This window comes from Rhinoraja longicauda, chromosome 1, assembly GCF_053455715.1.
Source record: "Rhinoraja longicauda isolate Sanriku21f chromosome 1, sRhiLon1.1, whole genome shotgun sequence".
NCBI lineage: Eukaryota > Metazoa > Chordata > Chondrichthyes > Rajiformes > Arhynchobatidae > Rhinoraja > Rhinoraja longicauda.
Window position 1 is genome coordinate 64,604,035 of NC_135953.1, and position 16,660 is coordinate 64,620,694.

Here is a 16,660-nt window from a genome sequence, read left to right on the forward strand (position 1 = left end):
CTCTTAAGATTTGTCCTGGACCTAGCATATTGATACAAGCAAATAGAAAGTCCATTAATGCCTCTACTTCCAAAGAAGATTGAGAAGATTTGGTATGTTGATGAATAATCTCTTGATGTTTTACAGGTGTACGGTAGAGAGTATATCAACTGGTTACACCAGCTTGGCAACTTAAACATCCAGGAACAAATGAGATTGCGCAGAGTGGTACACGCCTCCCCACTATCGAAGGAATCTACCTCAGAAATACAGCCAATATCATTAAATACCCAGACGGCCCTGGCTACGCTGTCATTTCACTCCTTTCATTGAGAAGAAGGTATCGGTGTCTGAAAACCATGACCACCCAGGTTCAAGAATACCTTCTTCCCAAAAACCATAAGGCTCAGGAACACTATACAAACCTCTATGAACTTCCATGGACTCTCTTTGATTGCACTAAGGACTTTGTTTTTTTGCGTTAGTGTTGTAATATTGTAGATATTGTAGAGACCCCTTCCGGAGGTGCTGTGGCGGCAGACGCCTTCTGGAGGTGCCGCTGAGAAGCCGAGGCCGGAGCTTCGTGGGTCGGAGGTGGAGCCTTACGGGTCGGAACCTGGGCCCCGTGGGCCAGAACCTCGCGGGTCAGAGGTGGAGCCTCATGAGGCGATGAAGCCCACAGCCATTGGTGCCTGGGTCTGCAGAGCCCGCGGCTGGGGGCTGGGTCTGCACCACAGAGGTTGCCAGAAAGGACCCGGCAGTGTTAGTGGGGAGGTCGGTGTGGCACCGATCGAAGGACGAGGACGGACATGTGGAAGGGTGGACGCCGTTGCCGAGAGAAGGAACAAAGGGGGACCTGGCGCGGGGAGAGAATTTGTAACTTTGTAAGTGCCCTTTATGGGTGATTATTTGCATACCTTGGCATGGTATGCAAGCAAAGGATTTCACTGTGACTTGGGACAATAAAGTATTCAATTCAATACATAATTTTATTGAATTTTTGTTTATATATTATCCATGTATATTGTATTTACAGTCTTGTTATGCTGCTGCTGTAAGAATTTAATTGTTGCATTGTCGGTGCACATGAAAATTAGATACACTTGACACGTTCAGCAGCAGGGTGGAATGACCATTAGCACTGTTTAAAGATACCATCAGGTCTTCCAACTCAATTTACAAATTCACAGACAACACCACCATAGTGGGTCGGGTATCAAATAATGATGAGACAGAGTACAGGAAGGAGATTGAGAACCTTTCCCTCAATGTCAGCAAGACAAAGGATATTGTGCAGGAAAAAACTGCAGATGCTGGTTTAAATCGAAGGTAGACAAAATGCTGGAGTCACTCCGTGGGACAGGCAACATCTCTGGGGAGAAGGAATGGGTGATGTTTCGGGTGGAGACACTTCTTTAGACTGATAACAGTTGAAATGAGAGGTTGAAAATGTTTGTGAAGACTGTGGCCATTTGTTTGGTGCATAATATCAGAAGACATACTGCGTTGCCAGAGTTTACCCTCGTCAAAACAGATCTGACTTCTGCCACCGAGATATATGGGACTGAGGCAGCAGGGAAGTGGATTAACTTGCTGATTATACCTCCTACATTCACATCCAGATTCATAATGTTATATGATAAACAACAAAGCTCTCAGCTCAGATTCCTGTGGTACACCGCTACTCATAAACTTCCAACCACAAAAAAACATCACTATGACTATAGCTCCTATCACGACCCTGCTTTAGACCCAATTTGCCAATTGAAAAGATCCCAGATGCTTTATCTTTTGAACTACTCTCTCACTTGGCACCTTGTTATGCAGTCCATGTAGACCACATGATTTGCACAGATTAATTATGTCCCATTGAATTTTTTCCAATAATTGGAGAAACAGGGGTGCTTGAATGACTCTGTATATGCCAATAAAAGTTATTGCTTTGGTAATTAAAGTAATGAAAAAGGCTAAAAATAGGACACAGTAATTGTACACTGAATATCTAATGTTTTAGTTGAACAGAAGCAAGGAAAATCCTATTGGGAGCACTGCTATCAATTTGGGTTCTAGTCCTTGAGAATAATGCACTGTCGTTAGAAAGCACACAGTTTAGATTCGCCAGCAGAACCCGATATCTTAAAGGGTCAAATTGGGAAGACTCGCACTGTAGAATTGCAAAGTTACAAATGTCATGAAAATACCTATCCTGCCTCAAATAGCTGAGATTTCTGTCTGTTTCCTGATGTGTATATGCCATTTGGATATTTTCATAGAAGCTTTGCGTATTAAAAGTAGGATGGCTTGAGATCATGTATCAAAAACTAAGGAGTGCAAAAAAATCAGGATGCATCCCATATTGAAAATGAGTTGAGGTGACAAAATGCATCATGTCTTTTTCTCTTATATATGGTGAAAGGTGAAGTTCCTGAATATTTATCCACCCAATAAAGAACAGCTCGATCACCTCTTCCAAGGTAGTTCAAACACCAAACGTAAGAAGAGGATACCGTTCAAATCCAAAGGTAACAATCCTCCTTAGTTCATCTCCCTTCAGCAAACAATCCAAGGAAATACACTGTCTCTGACTAATTCTGGGCCCTGTCGATACCTTCACACATGTCTTTCAAAGCAAAACTCATAGTCCCAATCATAGAGTCATACAGCAGGGAAACAAACCGCTCAGCTCAACTTGCCCATGCCAACCAAGATGTAATATCTACAATAGTCCCACTGCCAGCATTTGGCCCACCTAAAATATTCCTTTCCATGCACCTGTCCAAATGTCTTTTAAATATTGTTATAGTACCTGCCTCAACCACCTCCTCTGGCAATTTGTTCCAAATACCCACCACCCTCTGTACTAAATTTTCCCCCTCTTATCCAAAACCAATGTCTCCCAACTTCCAATTCCACCACCCTGGTCGAAAGACTCCGTGCATACACCCAACCTATTCCTCTCATGATCCCATACACCTCAATGTGTTTTATCTTTCCAGCAGCGCCCTGCAGCTGCGGCTCACCGGCAGTCTCTCTGTCTTTTTTTGTCTTTGTTATCGTTTAAATGTATGTTTTGATTTATTTTTAGCTCTGTATATGTGGGGGGTGGGGGAAACCTTTTTTTCTAATCTCCTCCTCAACGGAGATGCGACCTTTATCGTGTCGTATCTCCGTTCGCGCTACGGCCTAACACTGTGGAGTCGGCGGCCTCCAGCTGGGATCGACCTTGAAGACCCCGGTCGCAGGGCCTGGACTTACCATCTCGGAGGCTTCGGCCGTGGGCCCTGCAGACCGCAACATCGGGAGCTCACAGGTCCCTGGCAGGCGACCGGCTTTCGGGAGCTCCTGTCGTAGCTACTTCGACCGCCCCGAAGCGCGAGGTTCGATCGACCCGCTCGCAGGACCTTCATCGCCCTGCGTGGCTTGGCCGCGGCACTTTCCATCACCCGGTGGGGGCTTAGGACCTTCATCGGCCTGCTCGGCTCAGCCTGGGACTTTCCATCGCCCGGTGGGGGCTTCAAAAGTCGGGAGCCTCGATCGCCTCGAGGTAGCAGTTTGACTGCCTGTCCACGGGAGTAGAATGAGGAGGAGATAAGACTTTTCTTTGCCATCCATCACAGTGAGGGTGTGCCTGGAGCAATCACTGTGATGGCTGTTTGTGTTAAATTGTAATTGTGTTGTCTTGTGTTCTTTATTGTCTACTGCCGGACCCTGACGTGAGAGGACGCTGGTGCTGTTTGTTCGCCGCTTCTCCGTCAGGACAAATCTTTTGTTTATTTTGTTTGTTTTTATGTCTTGTTTGCTTGTAAAGCGTCTTTGAGTATCTTGAAAAGCGCTATATAAAATAAATGTATTATTATTATTATTATTATTATTATAATTTGTCCTCTGAGAATCCACGCTTCCCTCTAACATAGAGCAGAAGTTCTTCAACCTGTTCACTGCCACCCCGAGTATACCTGGGTCAGAATGTTTACATCTCAGTGCCACCCCTGATTATACACGTTTTGGTTTAGTGTTATTTATGGTATGGTGATGAGTCGTCCTTCATCTAGAAAAAATCTGGCACAGGGTAGCCAATAGTGAAAAAAATATCATGGTTAAAAAACAGGCTAAATCTAGTATTGTGTGTTGAATATTTCAGTCCATCTGCTTCAAGACATAATGCAGTTCCTATCAGATGTACTAAATGGTAATTTACATGAGCTAACATCACAACATATTGCCAAACCTATGATATTTCTCAACTTAGACAGCCAATTATAAAGTACTAGACCAGGTGGACCCGTTGGGCCCAAACCTCTCCTGCATTGGTGCAGCGCCCTCTCCTCCTTCCCCTCCCCTCGCAACCCCTCCTCCCCCTCCCCCTCCCCCTCCCCCTCCCCCTCCCCCAAAAAAATCCAAAATCCAAAATAGCTTTATTTGTCATTCCTTACGGAACGAGATTACTTAGCCAGCAGTACAAAACACAAGACACAACCCCAACACAAACATCCATCACAGTGACTCCAAACACCCCCTCACTGTGATGGAGGCCAAAAACTTCCCCTCTCTCTTCCCCCATGCCCCTCCCCCCTCTCCCCTCTCCCTTCTCCCTTCTCCCCTCTCCCCTCTCCCCTCTCCCCTCTCCCCTCTCCCCTCTCCCCTCTCCCCTCTCCCCTCTCCCCCTCCCCCTCTCCCCCCAATCCCCCCTCCCCTTCCCCTCCCCCCACTCCATCCCTCTCAACCCCCCTTATCCTCCCTCCCTCCCCCTCCCTCCCTAGGAGATAGATTTAAACTTTAAAATGTGAATAACTTAAAAAATATAACCGATTTCAATGAAACTTCTTCCATTAGCACCAAAGGATCGACGGTGAATAAGGTGGGCCTAAAATTGTTGCGCTGTAGTTCAGGAACAAACAAACAACCAAACGAGAGTTTTAGTGTATAAATGTTCTTCTTCCAGACTCCAGGGACTCAGCTGACTACTCACTAATTTTATTTAGTAAGGATTTTTTTAGCTTTCTTAAATCTCATATTGGAGTGAGCCCTCCCAATGTTCACCCTGCCAAGTAGCTGTAAATTCTTAACAGCCTTTCAATCAAATCAGCTCAGGCAATGGTCTATGTTTTACTTGGCCTTTTTTCTTAGATGGATGGTGAGCCATCTCAGATCCCCTAAGGAAAACACTTTATGACAGCAATGCAATTTAACGGTTATTGAATAGGTCAGGCTCTTTTTTAAAATAAGTTCTGCATTACTTTTACTTGTATTTTGAGAATGTGTTATGGCGGTTTTATGGTGGTGGTTGTCAAGGAAGGATCCCTGTAAGATTGGAAGTGCATATCATACTAAAAGTGACACAATGGAAAGATCCATGACATACACCAATAGTCTAATAACCATTTGAATCTTCTAAGACAAGTATAACTGGGTTTATCCTAGCAATGTTCAAAACCAGCTTCTTGAACAGTTAGAAATTACAATCACAATAGAGATTTTAGTTCTACAGTTTAGAAATTTTTGACATGGTTATCTATGATCTCAACTTTGACCTTGCAGTCCCTATGAATAAACTTTTGAGATGCTGGTAAATTCCAGGAAATCTTCCTCAACTAGACCTATAAAACCACTTGTTAAAGATTAATATTTTGTCGAGTGGTTGGGTCTATGCTTGTTATTTGCACAGTTTAGTTTTATGTTCAGCTTTTTCTGCAGTCCAATCATTTTCACATACATATTGTGCGATCCGGCTCCAATTTCAAATGTTAATTGAGACTAGCATTGCGACATGCTGATTGAGGATGTTTTCACATGCAAGGACAAATGCCATGACACTAGTTCAAAGTTTAGATATACAACATGGAAACAGGCCCTTCAGCCCAGTGAGTTTGTACCACCAACTATCACCCGTCCAATCCTACACACTATTATAAATGTAATTCAGAGGTAAATGTTTAGTGTTGATGCTGAAAAAATGCCATTTAATCATTTACTCTGAATTACATTTATAATAGTGTGTAGGATAGGACGGGTGATAGTAGGACATGGGATTACAAATTATTTGAATATAGTTCTGGAAATTGCTCTGTGCATTTTATTTGGCACCAAAACATCCTAAAGGGCCTGTCCCACTTCGGTGATTTTTAAGGCGACTGCCGGCGACTGTCAAAGTCGTAGCAGATCGCCGAAAAAACGTAGATTTTTTAAACTCTACGACAATGTCTATGACAATGACATTGTCAATGCCTATGACAAGCTACGACAACCTACCACCTAGGCGACCCAGTCTTCGCGACCTAGGACGTCCACCCACGACAGCCACTACGACAAGCTACGACAATCAAAGTCAACCTACCTCCCCCTCAACAAGCTACGACCCTGTCAGGTCACAACTGATGACAACGGTAGCCATTGCACGTAATTATGGCACAAAAATGGGTGTGGGTAGGGTCTCCGATCATTCAGCATCATGACTGCCAGGAAGCAACATATGACGGCATTGCTCTTACATCAAATGCAAGCCCTGCTGCTTGCAGCGGCCCTCATGCTTAAAATTCTGCAAGACAGAAAGACAAGAAGAATGGGGAAGAAGAAGCCCAAGAAGAGGTCTGTGTGGTTGAAGCCCTTGTCCCTGAAGAGACCCAATGCAGTGCAATGTCAAAATAAATGAAAATAGTTCGCTTTTCAATGCAGTGCAATGCTTGTGTTTGTGTTTGTTTTATTTTGTTTTTATTTTGTTTTATTGGTCAAAATAAATGAAATTAAAATATTGATTTCGTTTTATTCTGTTTTATTGGTCAAAATAAATGAAATTAAAATATTTGAAAGAGATGCCATGAGAAACTACTCTGAAATACAATTACTTCAAACATCAATCTTTGGTCAAAATGTCCAAAATTTATTTTATTCAACCAAACAAAATTCTTATAAAAGGTGAATCAGCACCGGCGACAACCAAATTCACCTGGCGACAGCCTGGCGACAACCTACGACAGCGTCCACGACAGGATATGACAAGCCACGGTCATTGGAGACCCGAGAACAGCTACGACTCATTTGAGACTACTCACGACCATGCCCGCGACACCCCGCGACACACCGACGACCGTGCGGCGACAGTGTAGCCGCCGCCAGTCGCCTTAAAAATCGCCGAAGTGGGACAGGCCCTTAAACCTATTTGTGAAAGCTATTCAAAGGGCAAGGACTTTGATTTTCACTAGTGTTTCCTCTTGAGATGTTGCATGTTCTCACAATGTAACAAAAGAAGTATGGTCTTTGCTGACAGCTATTGTGCAGCAATGCATACAATACTCCTCGAGGCACAGGGCAGAGTGCTCCAGAATGAATATCTGCAGGATGAATGGGAAAGGTGTGGGAAGGTCGTCCTAGGTGTTCAGAGGAACCTGCACAGGCTGATGGAGAACTGTACCCACAGGAGGCATATGCAGATTGTCATGTAGATTCTCCATGGTTATAGCAGGCTCTTCTTGGGAACCCTCACAGTCAGATCCTTCTTGCACCGCCGGAACCTCACTACCGGCGCACGCTTCCTTCGGGACGGCTGCTATGGAGAGGAGACGGTGGCCCACCTCTTCACAGAGTGTGGATTTGCAAAGAGAGTCTGGAGAGGTCTGCAGGGGTCCCTGTCACGATTCATTCCGAGCAGCTCCGTCACAGAGGACTCTGTGATCTACGGACTGTTCCCAGGGACGCATTCAGAGACTGACATCGAGTGCTGCTGGAAGGTCATCAACTCGGTAAAAGACGCTCTTTGGTCTGCCCGAGCTTTGTTGGCCTCCCGGCAGAGCGAGATGTCCGTCAAGGAATGTTGCTGACTGGCCCGCTGCAGACTGCAGGAGTACGTGCTGAGGGACGCACTGAAGCTTGGTGCAGCCAACGCCAAGGCCCTGTGGGGGAGGACCACAGTCTAGGGTCCTTCCGCTGCTGGACATGGGGGGCAGGGTGTGGTGGCGAGAGACGCCCCTCCAAATAAGGGATACTGGGTTAATGTCTGTAAATGTAAGTAAATGTCTAAGTGAATGCCTGTATCGAATGTGTAACCTCCGGAAATGTCGGATGGGCTTGTTTAAAAAAGAAGATGTTTTGTAAGTGATATTTATTACTGGAATAAAGTATTTTTTGATATATTAAAAAAAAAAAAAAAAGGCTCTTATTGCCAATCACTTTTCTTGAAGTCTGGGTAAATCTACAACATAGGCATAAACACCAGCCCACGCTGTCTGTTCTTGTGGACCAGTGAATAAAGAAATAATGGTCATCTCTTCTGAGTGTAGAGTTGTGGTGACCTCCCCATTGCAGCAGTGAATGGCAAACTGAGATGTGGCAGAGATCAGCAGCTGCAACTGAAATAATCCTGAGGCTCGGGAGTCATGAGTGACCATGATCAAGACCTCCGTATTGCAAAACAGTCAAGGCACTTGAGTTGTTTTTGCAGTCAAAGGAGGCGATGCATCTTCTTTTGAGGGGAAAAAAATAGCTTGCATTGACCTTTAAATAGCATGGAAATGGGTTAGTAAAAGCTGTTTCTGTGAGTAAATAATAGCTTTTGCTTTTTAGACCAGTGAGGATAAAACATTCACTGCAGGTATAATTGCTGTGTGCTTCTCTATTGTCGATGTTATGTAAAAGAGTTTTACACTGAAGAAAATGCTAGTGAGTGCAAATATCCTGTTAAAAATGAAGTGAGAAGTTTCCCTCAGGTTACCTGAAATTTGTGTGTAATTGTTTTACTCCAGGTTGACCCTATTTTTGACAACTGCTCAGTACCACTTCAATCTGGATGAATATCTGGGTCTAAGCCTTAAAAAATATATATAGCTTGTCAATGCTCAAAATTGATTTATTCTCCCTGGCAAACCTCACTTGAAACATAGACACAAAATGCTGGAGTAACTCAGCGGGTCAGGCAGCATCTCTGGAGAAAAGGAATAGGTGACATTTCACTCTGCTCACTCTCCAGCAACCTTGACATTCCACTCACTCTGCAGCAACCCTGACATTCTGAACGTACAGCCCTCGGCTCACTCTGCAGCAACCCTGACATTATAATCAAACCCGCCAACAAGGTGCCGTGGTAGTCTGGCGTGCTGACCTCTACCGGGCTGAGGCCAGGCGACAACTCTCAGACACCTCCTCCTACTTATTCTTGGACCATGATCCCATAGATGAGCACTAGGCCTTAATCTCAAACAACATTACTGATTTCATCACTTCTGGCTGTCTGCCTTCCACAGCCTCCAAACTTATCGCTTCCCAACCCCGCACAGCCTGTTTTTACCACAAACACAACTGCCCTGGCAGACCCATTGTTTCTGCCTGGTCCTGTCCCACGGAAATGATTTCCACATCTGGTCCAATCTCTCCTGACCTATGTCCAAGATACCTCACATGCCCTTCGTCTCTTTAATGACTTCCGCTTTCCGAGCCCCCACTCCCTCATCTTCACTATCAACGTTCAGTCACTCTACACCTCCATCCCCAACCAGGAAGGCTTACAGCCCTCCGTTTCTTCCTCGACCGCAGAACCATCCAATTTCCCTCTACTAACAGTCTACTCTGCCTAGCGGAGCTGGTCCTCATCCTCAACAACTTCTCCATTGACTTCTCCCTCTTCCTCCAAGTCCAAGATGTAGCTATGGGCACCCGCATGGGTCACAGCTATGCCTGCCCCTTTGTAGGGTGTTGAACAATCCTTGTTCCAGGTGTACACTGGCCCTATCTCCGAACTCTATCTCCGTTACATTGAGGACTGCATTGGTGCTACCTCCTGCACCCATGCAGAACTCATGGACTTCATCAACTTCGCCAACAATTTTCATCCTGCACTCAAATTTACTTGGACCATCTCCAACACCTCCCTCCCCTTCCTTGATCTCACAGTCTCCATCACAGGAAATAAGCTATTGACTAACATCTATTACAAACACACTGATACCGCAACTATCTCGACTACACTTCTTCCCACCTTGCTTCCTGCAAAGACTCTATCCCCTATTCCCATTTCCTCCATCTGCGCCCAAGATGATATGTTCCATACTAGAACATCCAAGATGTCCTCATTCTTTAGGGAACGGGGGTTCCCCTCTCCCATCATAGATGAGGCCCTCACTCGTGCCTCCTCGGTACCCCGCAGCTCTGTGCTTGCTCTCCCTCCCCCTAGTCCTTGCCTTCCACCCCATCAGCCATCACATACTACACATAATCCTCTGTTCCCTGCGCAACTCCCTGGTTAAGTCATCCCTTCCCACCCAAACCACCTCGTCCCCAGGTACCTTCCCCTGCAACCGCAGAAGATGCAACACCCGTCGCTATACATCTTCCTTCGACTCTGTCCAGGGACCCTGACAGTCCTTTCAAGTTAGGCAGAGGTTCACTTGCACCTCCTCCAACCTAATCTACCATATCCGTTGTTCAAGATGTGGAATCTTATACATCGGCGAGACCAAACGCAAACTGGGCGATCGTTTCGCGGAACACCTTCACTCAACCCGCCTGAACCAACATGACCTCCCGGTTAGACACAAATGCTGGAGTAACTCAGCGGGACAGGCAGTATCTCTGGGGAGAAGGAATGGGTGACGTTTCGGGTCGAGACCATTCTTGTCTCGACCCGAAACGTCACTCATTCCTTCTCTCCAGAGTTGCTGCCTGTCCCGCTGAGTTACTCCAGCATTTTGTGTCTACCTTTGATTTAAACCAGCATCTGCAGTTCTTTCTTCGCTACTGATGTCCCGGTTGCTGGACACTTTAATTCTCCTTCCCATTCCTACACAGACATTTCTGTCCTCGGTCTCCTCCATTGTCAGAGTGAGGCTAAACGTAAATTGGAGGAACAGCATCTCATATTTTGCTTGGGCTGTTTACAGCCCAGTGGTATTGATATTGATTTCTCTCACTTCAGGTAGCCCCGGCATTCCCTCTCTCTCTATTCCTCCCCCACCCAAGTCGCACTAGCTTCTCACTTTCACCCTACAAACAGCTTACAATGGCCTGTTTCCTTTATCATTACTTTTTTGCATATCTTTCATTCATTTTTCGTTATCTCTCCACATCACCGTCTATACCTCCCTTTTCCCTTATCCCTAACCAGTCTGAAGAAGGGTCTCAACCCGAAACGTCACCCATTCCTTCTCTCTAGAGATAGTGCCTCTCCCACTGAGTTACTCCAGTTTTTTGTGTCTTTCTTCGGTGTCATTTCAGGAGTCTGAAGAAAGGTTCCAACCCAAAACGTCTCCTATTCCTGACCCGCTGAGTTACTCCAACATTTTGTGTCTATCTGCTCACTGTGCAGTGAATTTCTGAAACACATTAAATTATTGCCTCATTGTGAGTGCCCTTATTGGGCATGATGCATTTCTAACCATATACCACACACTGATTTATTTTACTTCTGTGTATCTGGTACAGCAAACATCAAGTTCTGTTGAATGCACCAGAATTAGTGAAACCTATAAAGGATAAATGATTGTTACATGATTAAGCATTCCAGAAACTTCAACAATTTTCTCCAGAACAATGAAGAGCAATTACATGGAAGTCTACAAATCTGCTTGGACTGAAACCCTGGCATAAAACTGCGATGGTGACGGAAGTAAGAAAATAAGCTCTTTGTTTCATCGACAGATAAGTATTAACTATACAATCACTTTGCAATTTGTGTGATCTATTTATTATTGTAATTATTTTCAGTGCAATTACTAATTTTCTCGTCAAATACGTTGTGTAAAGTAGTTCCATGCAAAGAATATAAGACAGTAACAGATTAGCATACTGTGCCACTAGCGTAATAATTTAGGATGAACTATATTCTAATACAATCAAACTTGTCCTCATTTTTGCAGATTTGTAATACATTGATGACACGTCATCTCAAGAATTCACCTTAGGATGCCACCAGCTCAGAGTTCACCACAATCACACGACACGATGGGGCTCACAGAAGTTGTGGAAAACTCCAAAGATGGTGCCGGAGTTCAAAGCACAGCAGAGAATGCAGTTTCAATTTGATCAGAGAATCTACATTTTCTCAACTGTGCCAAATACAATTGCACAGTACTTTGCATGAACGTAATGCCAAGTAATGCTTGCCTACTAGTGTGAGAATTGTGAATGTCTTGATGAAACAGGTCATTGGATGGTAATTAGTAAACTGAAGGAGCAGCATCTGTTTCAAGTAGCTAATGTGTTGTCGGATGCATTTTGTATGTTGCCATGTGAAGCATATCCATTGAGGTTCAGCTGACAGGCAAATGATTCTTTGAATGGCATTTCACTATTATTGGTGTCTCTATACTCTGCAGTTTAAGAATTAAGCTCTCTTGAATGCTATTTTTGGAGATCAGTTGACTGATCAGTTTACTCACTAAACTGGTGTAAACTAGCACTGTTGCATATTTAATACAGGCACCACATTTTTTGCATACAATCTAGTGTGACCAACAATGCACCAAAATTGTGCCACCATATTTGCCTCTCAGATGGCGGTAAACGTTTACATGGCACTAGTCTTTGAAGGAAAGAGGGGAACCCTTTTGATAAACCCCTTTGGTTTATTTTGCAAGCAAGCATGCTACAATAAAAGCTCTGTATGCAAAATCCATGTTTCGTTTAGTTTATTATTGTCAAGTTTACCGAGGTACATTGAAAATACTTTGGTGTTGTTTGCTATCCAGTCAATGGAAAGACTATACATGATTACAATTAAGCTGTCCACAGTGTACAGATACAAGATAAAGGGGGAAAACGTTCAGCACAAAAGTCCAGTAAAGTCTGATTAAAGATAGACCAAAAGTCTCCAATAAAGTAGACGCTAGGTCAGGACTGCTCTCTGGTTGGTAATAGTTCAGTTGCCTGATAACGGCTGGGGAGAAACTGTCCCTGAAGCTGGAGGTATGTGTTTTTGCATTTCTGTACCTCGTGCCTGATGGAAGAGGGGAGAAGAGGGAATGTCCAGGGTGAGACTCATCCTTGATTATGCTGGTAGTCTTGCCAAGGTAACATGAAGTGTAGATGGAGTCAATGGAAGGGAGATTGGTATGCGTGATAGTCTGTGCTGCCTCCACAACTGTTTGCAATTCCTTCCAGTCTTGGATGGAGCTTTTACCAAATCACGCTGTTAGGCATCCCATAAAATACTTTCTATGGTGCATTTGTAGAAATTGGTAAGAATTGTTGGGGACATACTGACCTCCTAAGCCTTCTAAGAAAATTGCTGTGGTTTCTTGGCCATTGCTTACATATATGCTGGTCCAGGACAAGTTGCCAGTGATATTTACTCCTAGGAACTTGAAGCTTTCAACCATCTGTACTTCAGCGTCATCGATGTATACTGCGGTACGCAAACATTGTATGCCCCTATATATATTGTATATAAACAATGGATATAGGGGTATCCAACATAAAACATTGAAAGTAGTCAGGTTTCGAAAAAATTCTGTGAATCAAAATCATCTTTCCGTTCATCTAGAGATTGCTCAGATCTTTTGTCTGATTGGATATATAATGCAGAACGTGCATTCGGTTTCCCTATGTAAGTTCAGTTATCCCGATAAGACCTCACAAATGACCACCTGCAATGCAATGTGACTTCTGCAAAAGTCAAAGAAATGCAAAATGATTAAGTAGTTCATTTGTGGCTGTATGATGTTTGCTTAAAAACTTTTCATGTAGCTTTACATTGTAGTAAATTAACATTCAACATTAATGCAAAGCAAGCATTGTTAAAAGGACTTTACTGTACAAATGGTACTATTGGAAATCCTTTTTGATTCCATACATGCTGAAAAGGAATTTAAATCCCTAAAGTTTTAAATTGCCAACAACGTTAAAATGTGCTTTTTGGGGGGGTTTTGTATGTGTGTTTCCCTCTGCACATCAACTGAGACAATTAATTGAAAATTGTTTCCTCATTTCTGAAGCTATCACAATGAAGCTGCTGTGTTTCCAATGATTTTAACCTACAACGCATAATATATCTGCTAATATTCTCAGAGTTTTCTAATAGCATGTTGAATTAATGTTCGTGAAATTATTTTCAGTGCTAGGCATCCTTTCTTTAATCAATTATCTCAATGTTGTGAAACGGTATCTATATCTGCATTTATCTCATTAATTTGTAATGGTGGTGTGTTTCAGAGAAACAATCAAGGAGAAAGTCACCCTCTGTATAATGTTTATATAAAATTCATAAATATTACCAGAACAGTTTCTTCACAAATTAATTGCAGTAATCTGCAGAATTGTTAGAATTGGATTGAATATTTACATTGTATTGACTACAAATAGTTTGACTACAAGAATTGCTGGCCATATTATGCATTTTAACATGTACAATTTTAATTTCAGAACAGGGCAACTTAGTTCAGTCGAAGATGAAGCAAGGGACAAAATCACGGTCTTTACTAGAATTCTTGACCGATTACTGGATGGCTATGACAACCGGCTAAGACCAGGATTAGGAGGTCAGTAAAGGAAAAACAATTTGAAATGTAGTTTTGTTCTATCTAGAAAACTAAATTTATTCTAAAAAAAATACTTGAGTCTTCCTGAAAAAGACAGGTACAATGTAAAGATCAATTAATTACTGGTACAATGTTGCAGGAAAATAGTGAAGCAGTATAAAGTACCTGATTTAATGTGGGATTTCTTTACCAATAATCCTCATAGATTTGGGAACCGTTTAGAGAGGTGCATTTGTCACTCGATTACTTGGAAGCCACCATATTTTCATTCCACTATCCTGGTCTGGGAAGAAACCAGTATTGGGAAGTGCAGATTTTGTTTATAAACTGATGAACCTCGTCAAAATTCAAGATATCGGAGTTAGAGCAATTTAAAGTGAATTTACAGCGTTAGTGAAGAAAGAAAGAAAACAACAACTTGGCGATTTTTAAACATAGAAAATCAGAGTGTAATTAGAATCTGTTGAGTAAAAAGGAGACTATGAAGATGAACAAGCTTGGTCAAATAATTAGCTTTCAATGGTCTTAAAAATAGAAAGAAGTTGGAGAGGTGAAAAGATAAAATTCCAAATCTTTGTAATGGGGAAATGTAAACTGAGTTGGGATACAGACTGATCTGGAAATGGATGTTCTGAGATGGTTAAGAGTGGAATCCAGTTAGGATTCGCAGCAGTAGAGTTGCTGCCTTACGGCGAATGCAGCGCCGGAGACTCAGGTTCGATCCTGACTACGGGCGCCGTCTGTATGGAGTTTGTACGTTCTCCCCGTGACCTGCGTGGGTTTTCTCCGAGATCTTCGGTTTCCTCCCACACTCCAAAGACGTACATGTATGTAGGTTAATTGACTGGGTAAATGTAAAAATTCTCCCTAGTGTGTGTAGGATAATGTTAATGTGTGGGGATCGCTGGGCGGCGTGGACTCGGTGGGCCAAAGGGCCTGTTTCCGCGCTGTATCTCTAAAATCAGACACAGAAGACGAGGTTTTGGAGAAGTTCGATTTGGTAAATCAGGATAAAAACTGGAGAGAGGTTATGGATGATAGAGATAAATGATGCCACGTGCCCATTCTTGTAACTGTTGTTAGGCCATTTTTTTGCATCATCGTTTGAATGGGGGTCAAGCATGGATTTCAGAACAGCTGACATGGAACAGTAGACTTGGAAGTTGTTTAATTAAGGAGCCTGCAAAGGAAGTGAAGTTGGGTGCAAAGTAAGAGTGTTTTCAAGGGCTCAGAAGGTGAGGGTGAAATTATTCTTTGAGGAAAGGTTGATGGTGCGGATTTTAACAATGTGAGTGAAGAAGAGGGAATTGTTTCTATTGTCAGCTATAGGGAGGACATGGGCAGGAGGTTAGATTGTAAGCATTTTACTGGGAAATGAGTTAAGGGGCAAGAAAAAGCAGCAAGGAGGGAAATTGTAGAAAAAGGAAGAGGACTAGAGGATCTGATCTGATCTGATCTGATGATAGAAAATTGCACAAGGAGTCATAGTGCTGAGGCAAAAGGAGAGAAGAGGATCAAAATAAAAGCTGGGAGAACTTGAACTGTTAAATATGCTAGAAATTGTAAAAAGTGTCTGAAGATGGAGGACATGGAATCAGATGAGAAACCAAGGTGGCAAGGACTGCAACACAGCCCTAGCCATTTTAATCAAGCTGGTCGTGGGAATTAACAGTAAATAAACTTAAGTAAGGAGCAAGGTAGTCTCCAATCTATTTACAGCCACTGCCAGGATACCATAGCAATTGTTCATAATAATGCTGTGAATAGCAGTCTTGTTTGTGATTGTCCAAACATTCTGCCCACAAACACAGTGGAGCATTGATTTATCTGGAGTGTTCAAGAGACCAAGCTTGGCAGTGGAACGTTGGTAGGTAGGAGTTACTAGGGTTTCCAGTGAGATGCTTTGCATTTAAATTACTGAGAGCAGAATGGAGCAGTTGTGCCTGCAGTTGTATAATAAAGATTGACAAGCCCGTTATACTGTCCTTGAGAGTCTAAAATGGCAGCACACTGCAAACACTATCGAAGCAAATAGGACCAGAAATATTGAGAAGAGTTGTGGAAAATCCTCCTGATCAGCATTTGATTCACTTCATCTTCAGTCATTTCTGAACATTTGCAATTAAATTTAAAATATTCAGGAGACATAATGTGACAAATCTCTCCTAAAGAAATGGGTGCATTATGGAATCAAAGTCAATAAAATCATAAGGAAGTGGCTC

General features: G+C 43.1%; 1 protein-coding gene across 3 annotated transcripts in view; it reads left to right on the top strand.

Moving 5' to 3' along the window:
- The window catches only part of LOC144593439 (gamma-aminobutyric acid receptor subunit alpha-2-like), a 178,194-nt gene that overhangs the window by 65,044 nt on the left and 96,490 nt on the right, over positions 1 to 16,660 (top strand). For all 3 annotated transcript variants that reach the window (XM_078399021.1, XM_078399004.1, XM_078399013.1), the window contains exon 3: positions 14,323 to 14,438. In XM_078399021.1, the coding sequence (XP_078255147.1) occupies positions 14,323 to 14,438 (116 nt within the window). The remainder of the gene's footprint in view (positions 1 to 14,322; positions 14,439 to 16,660) is intronic.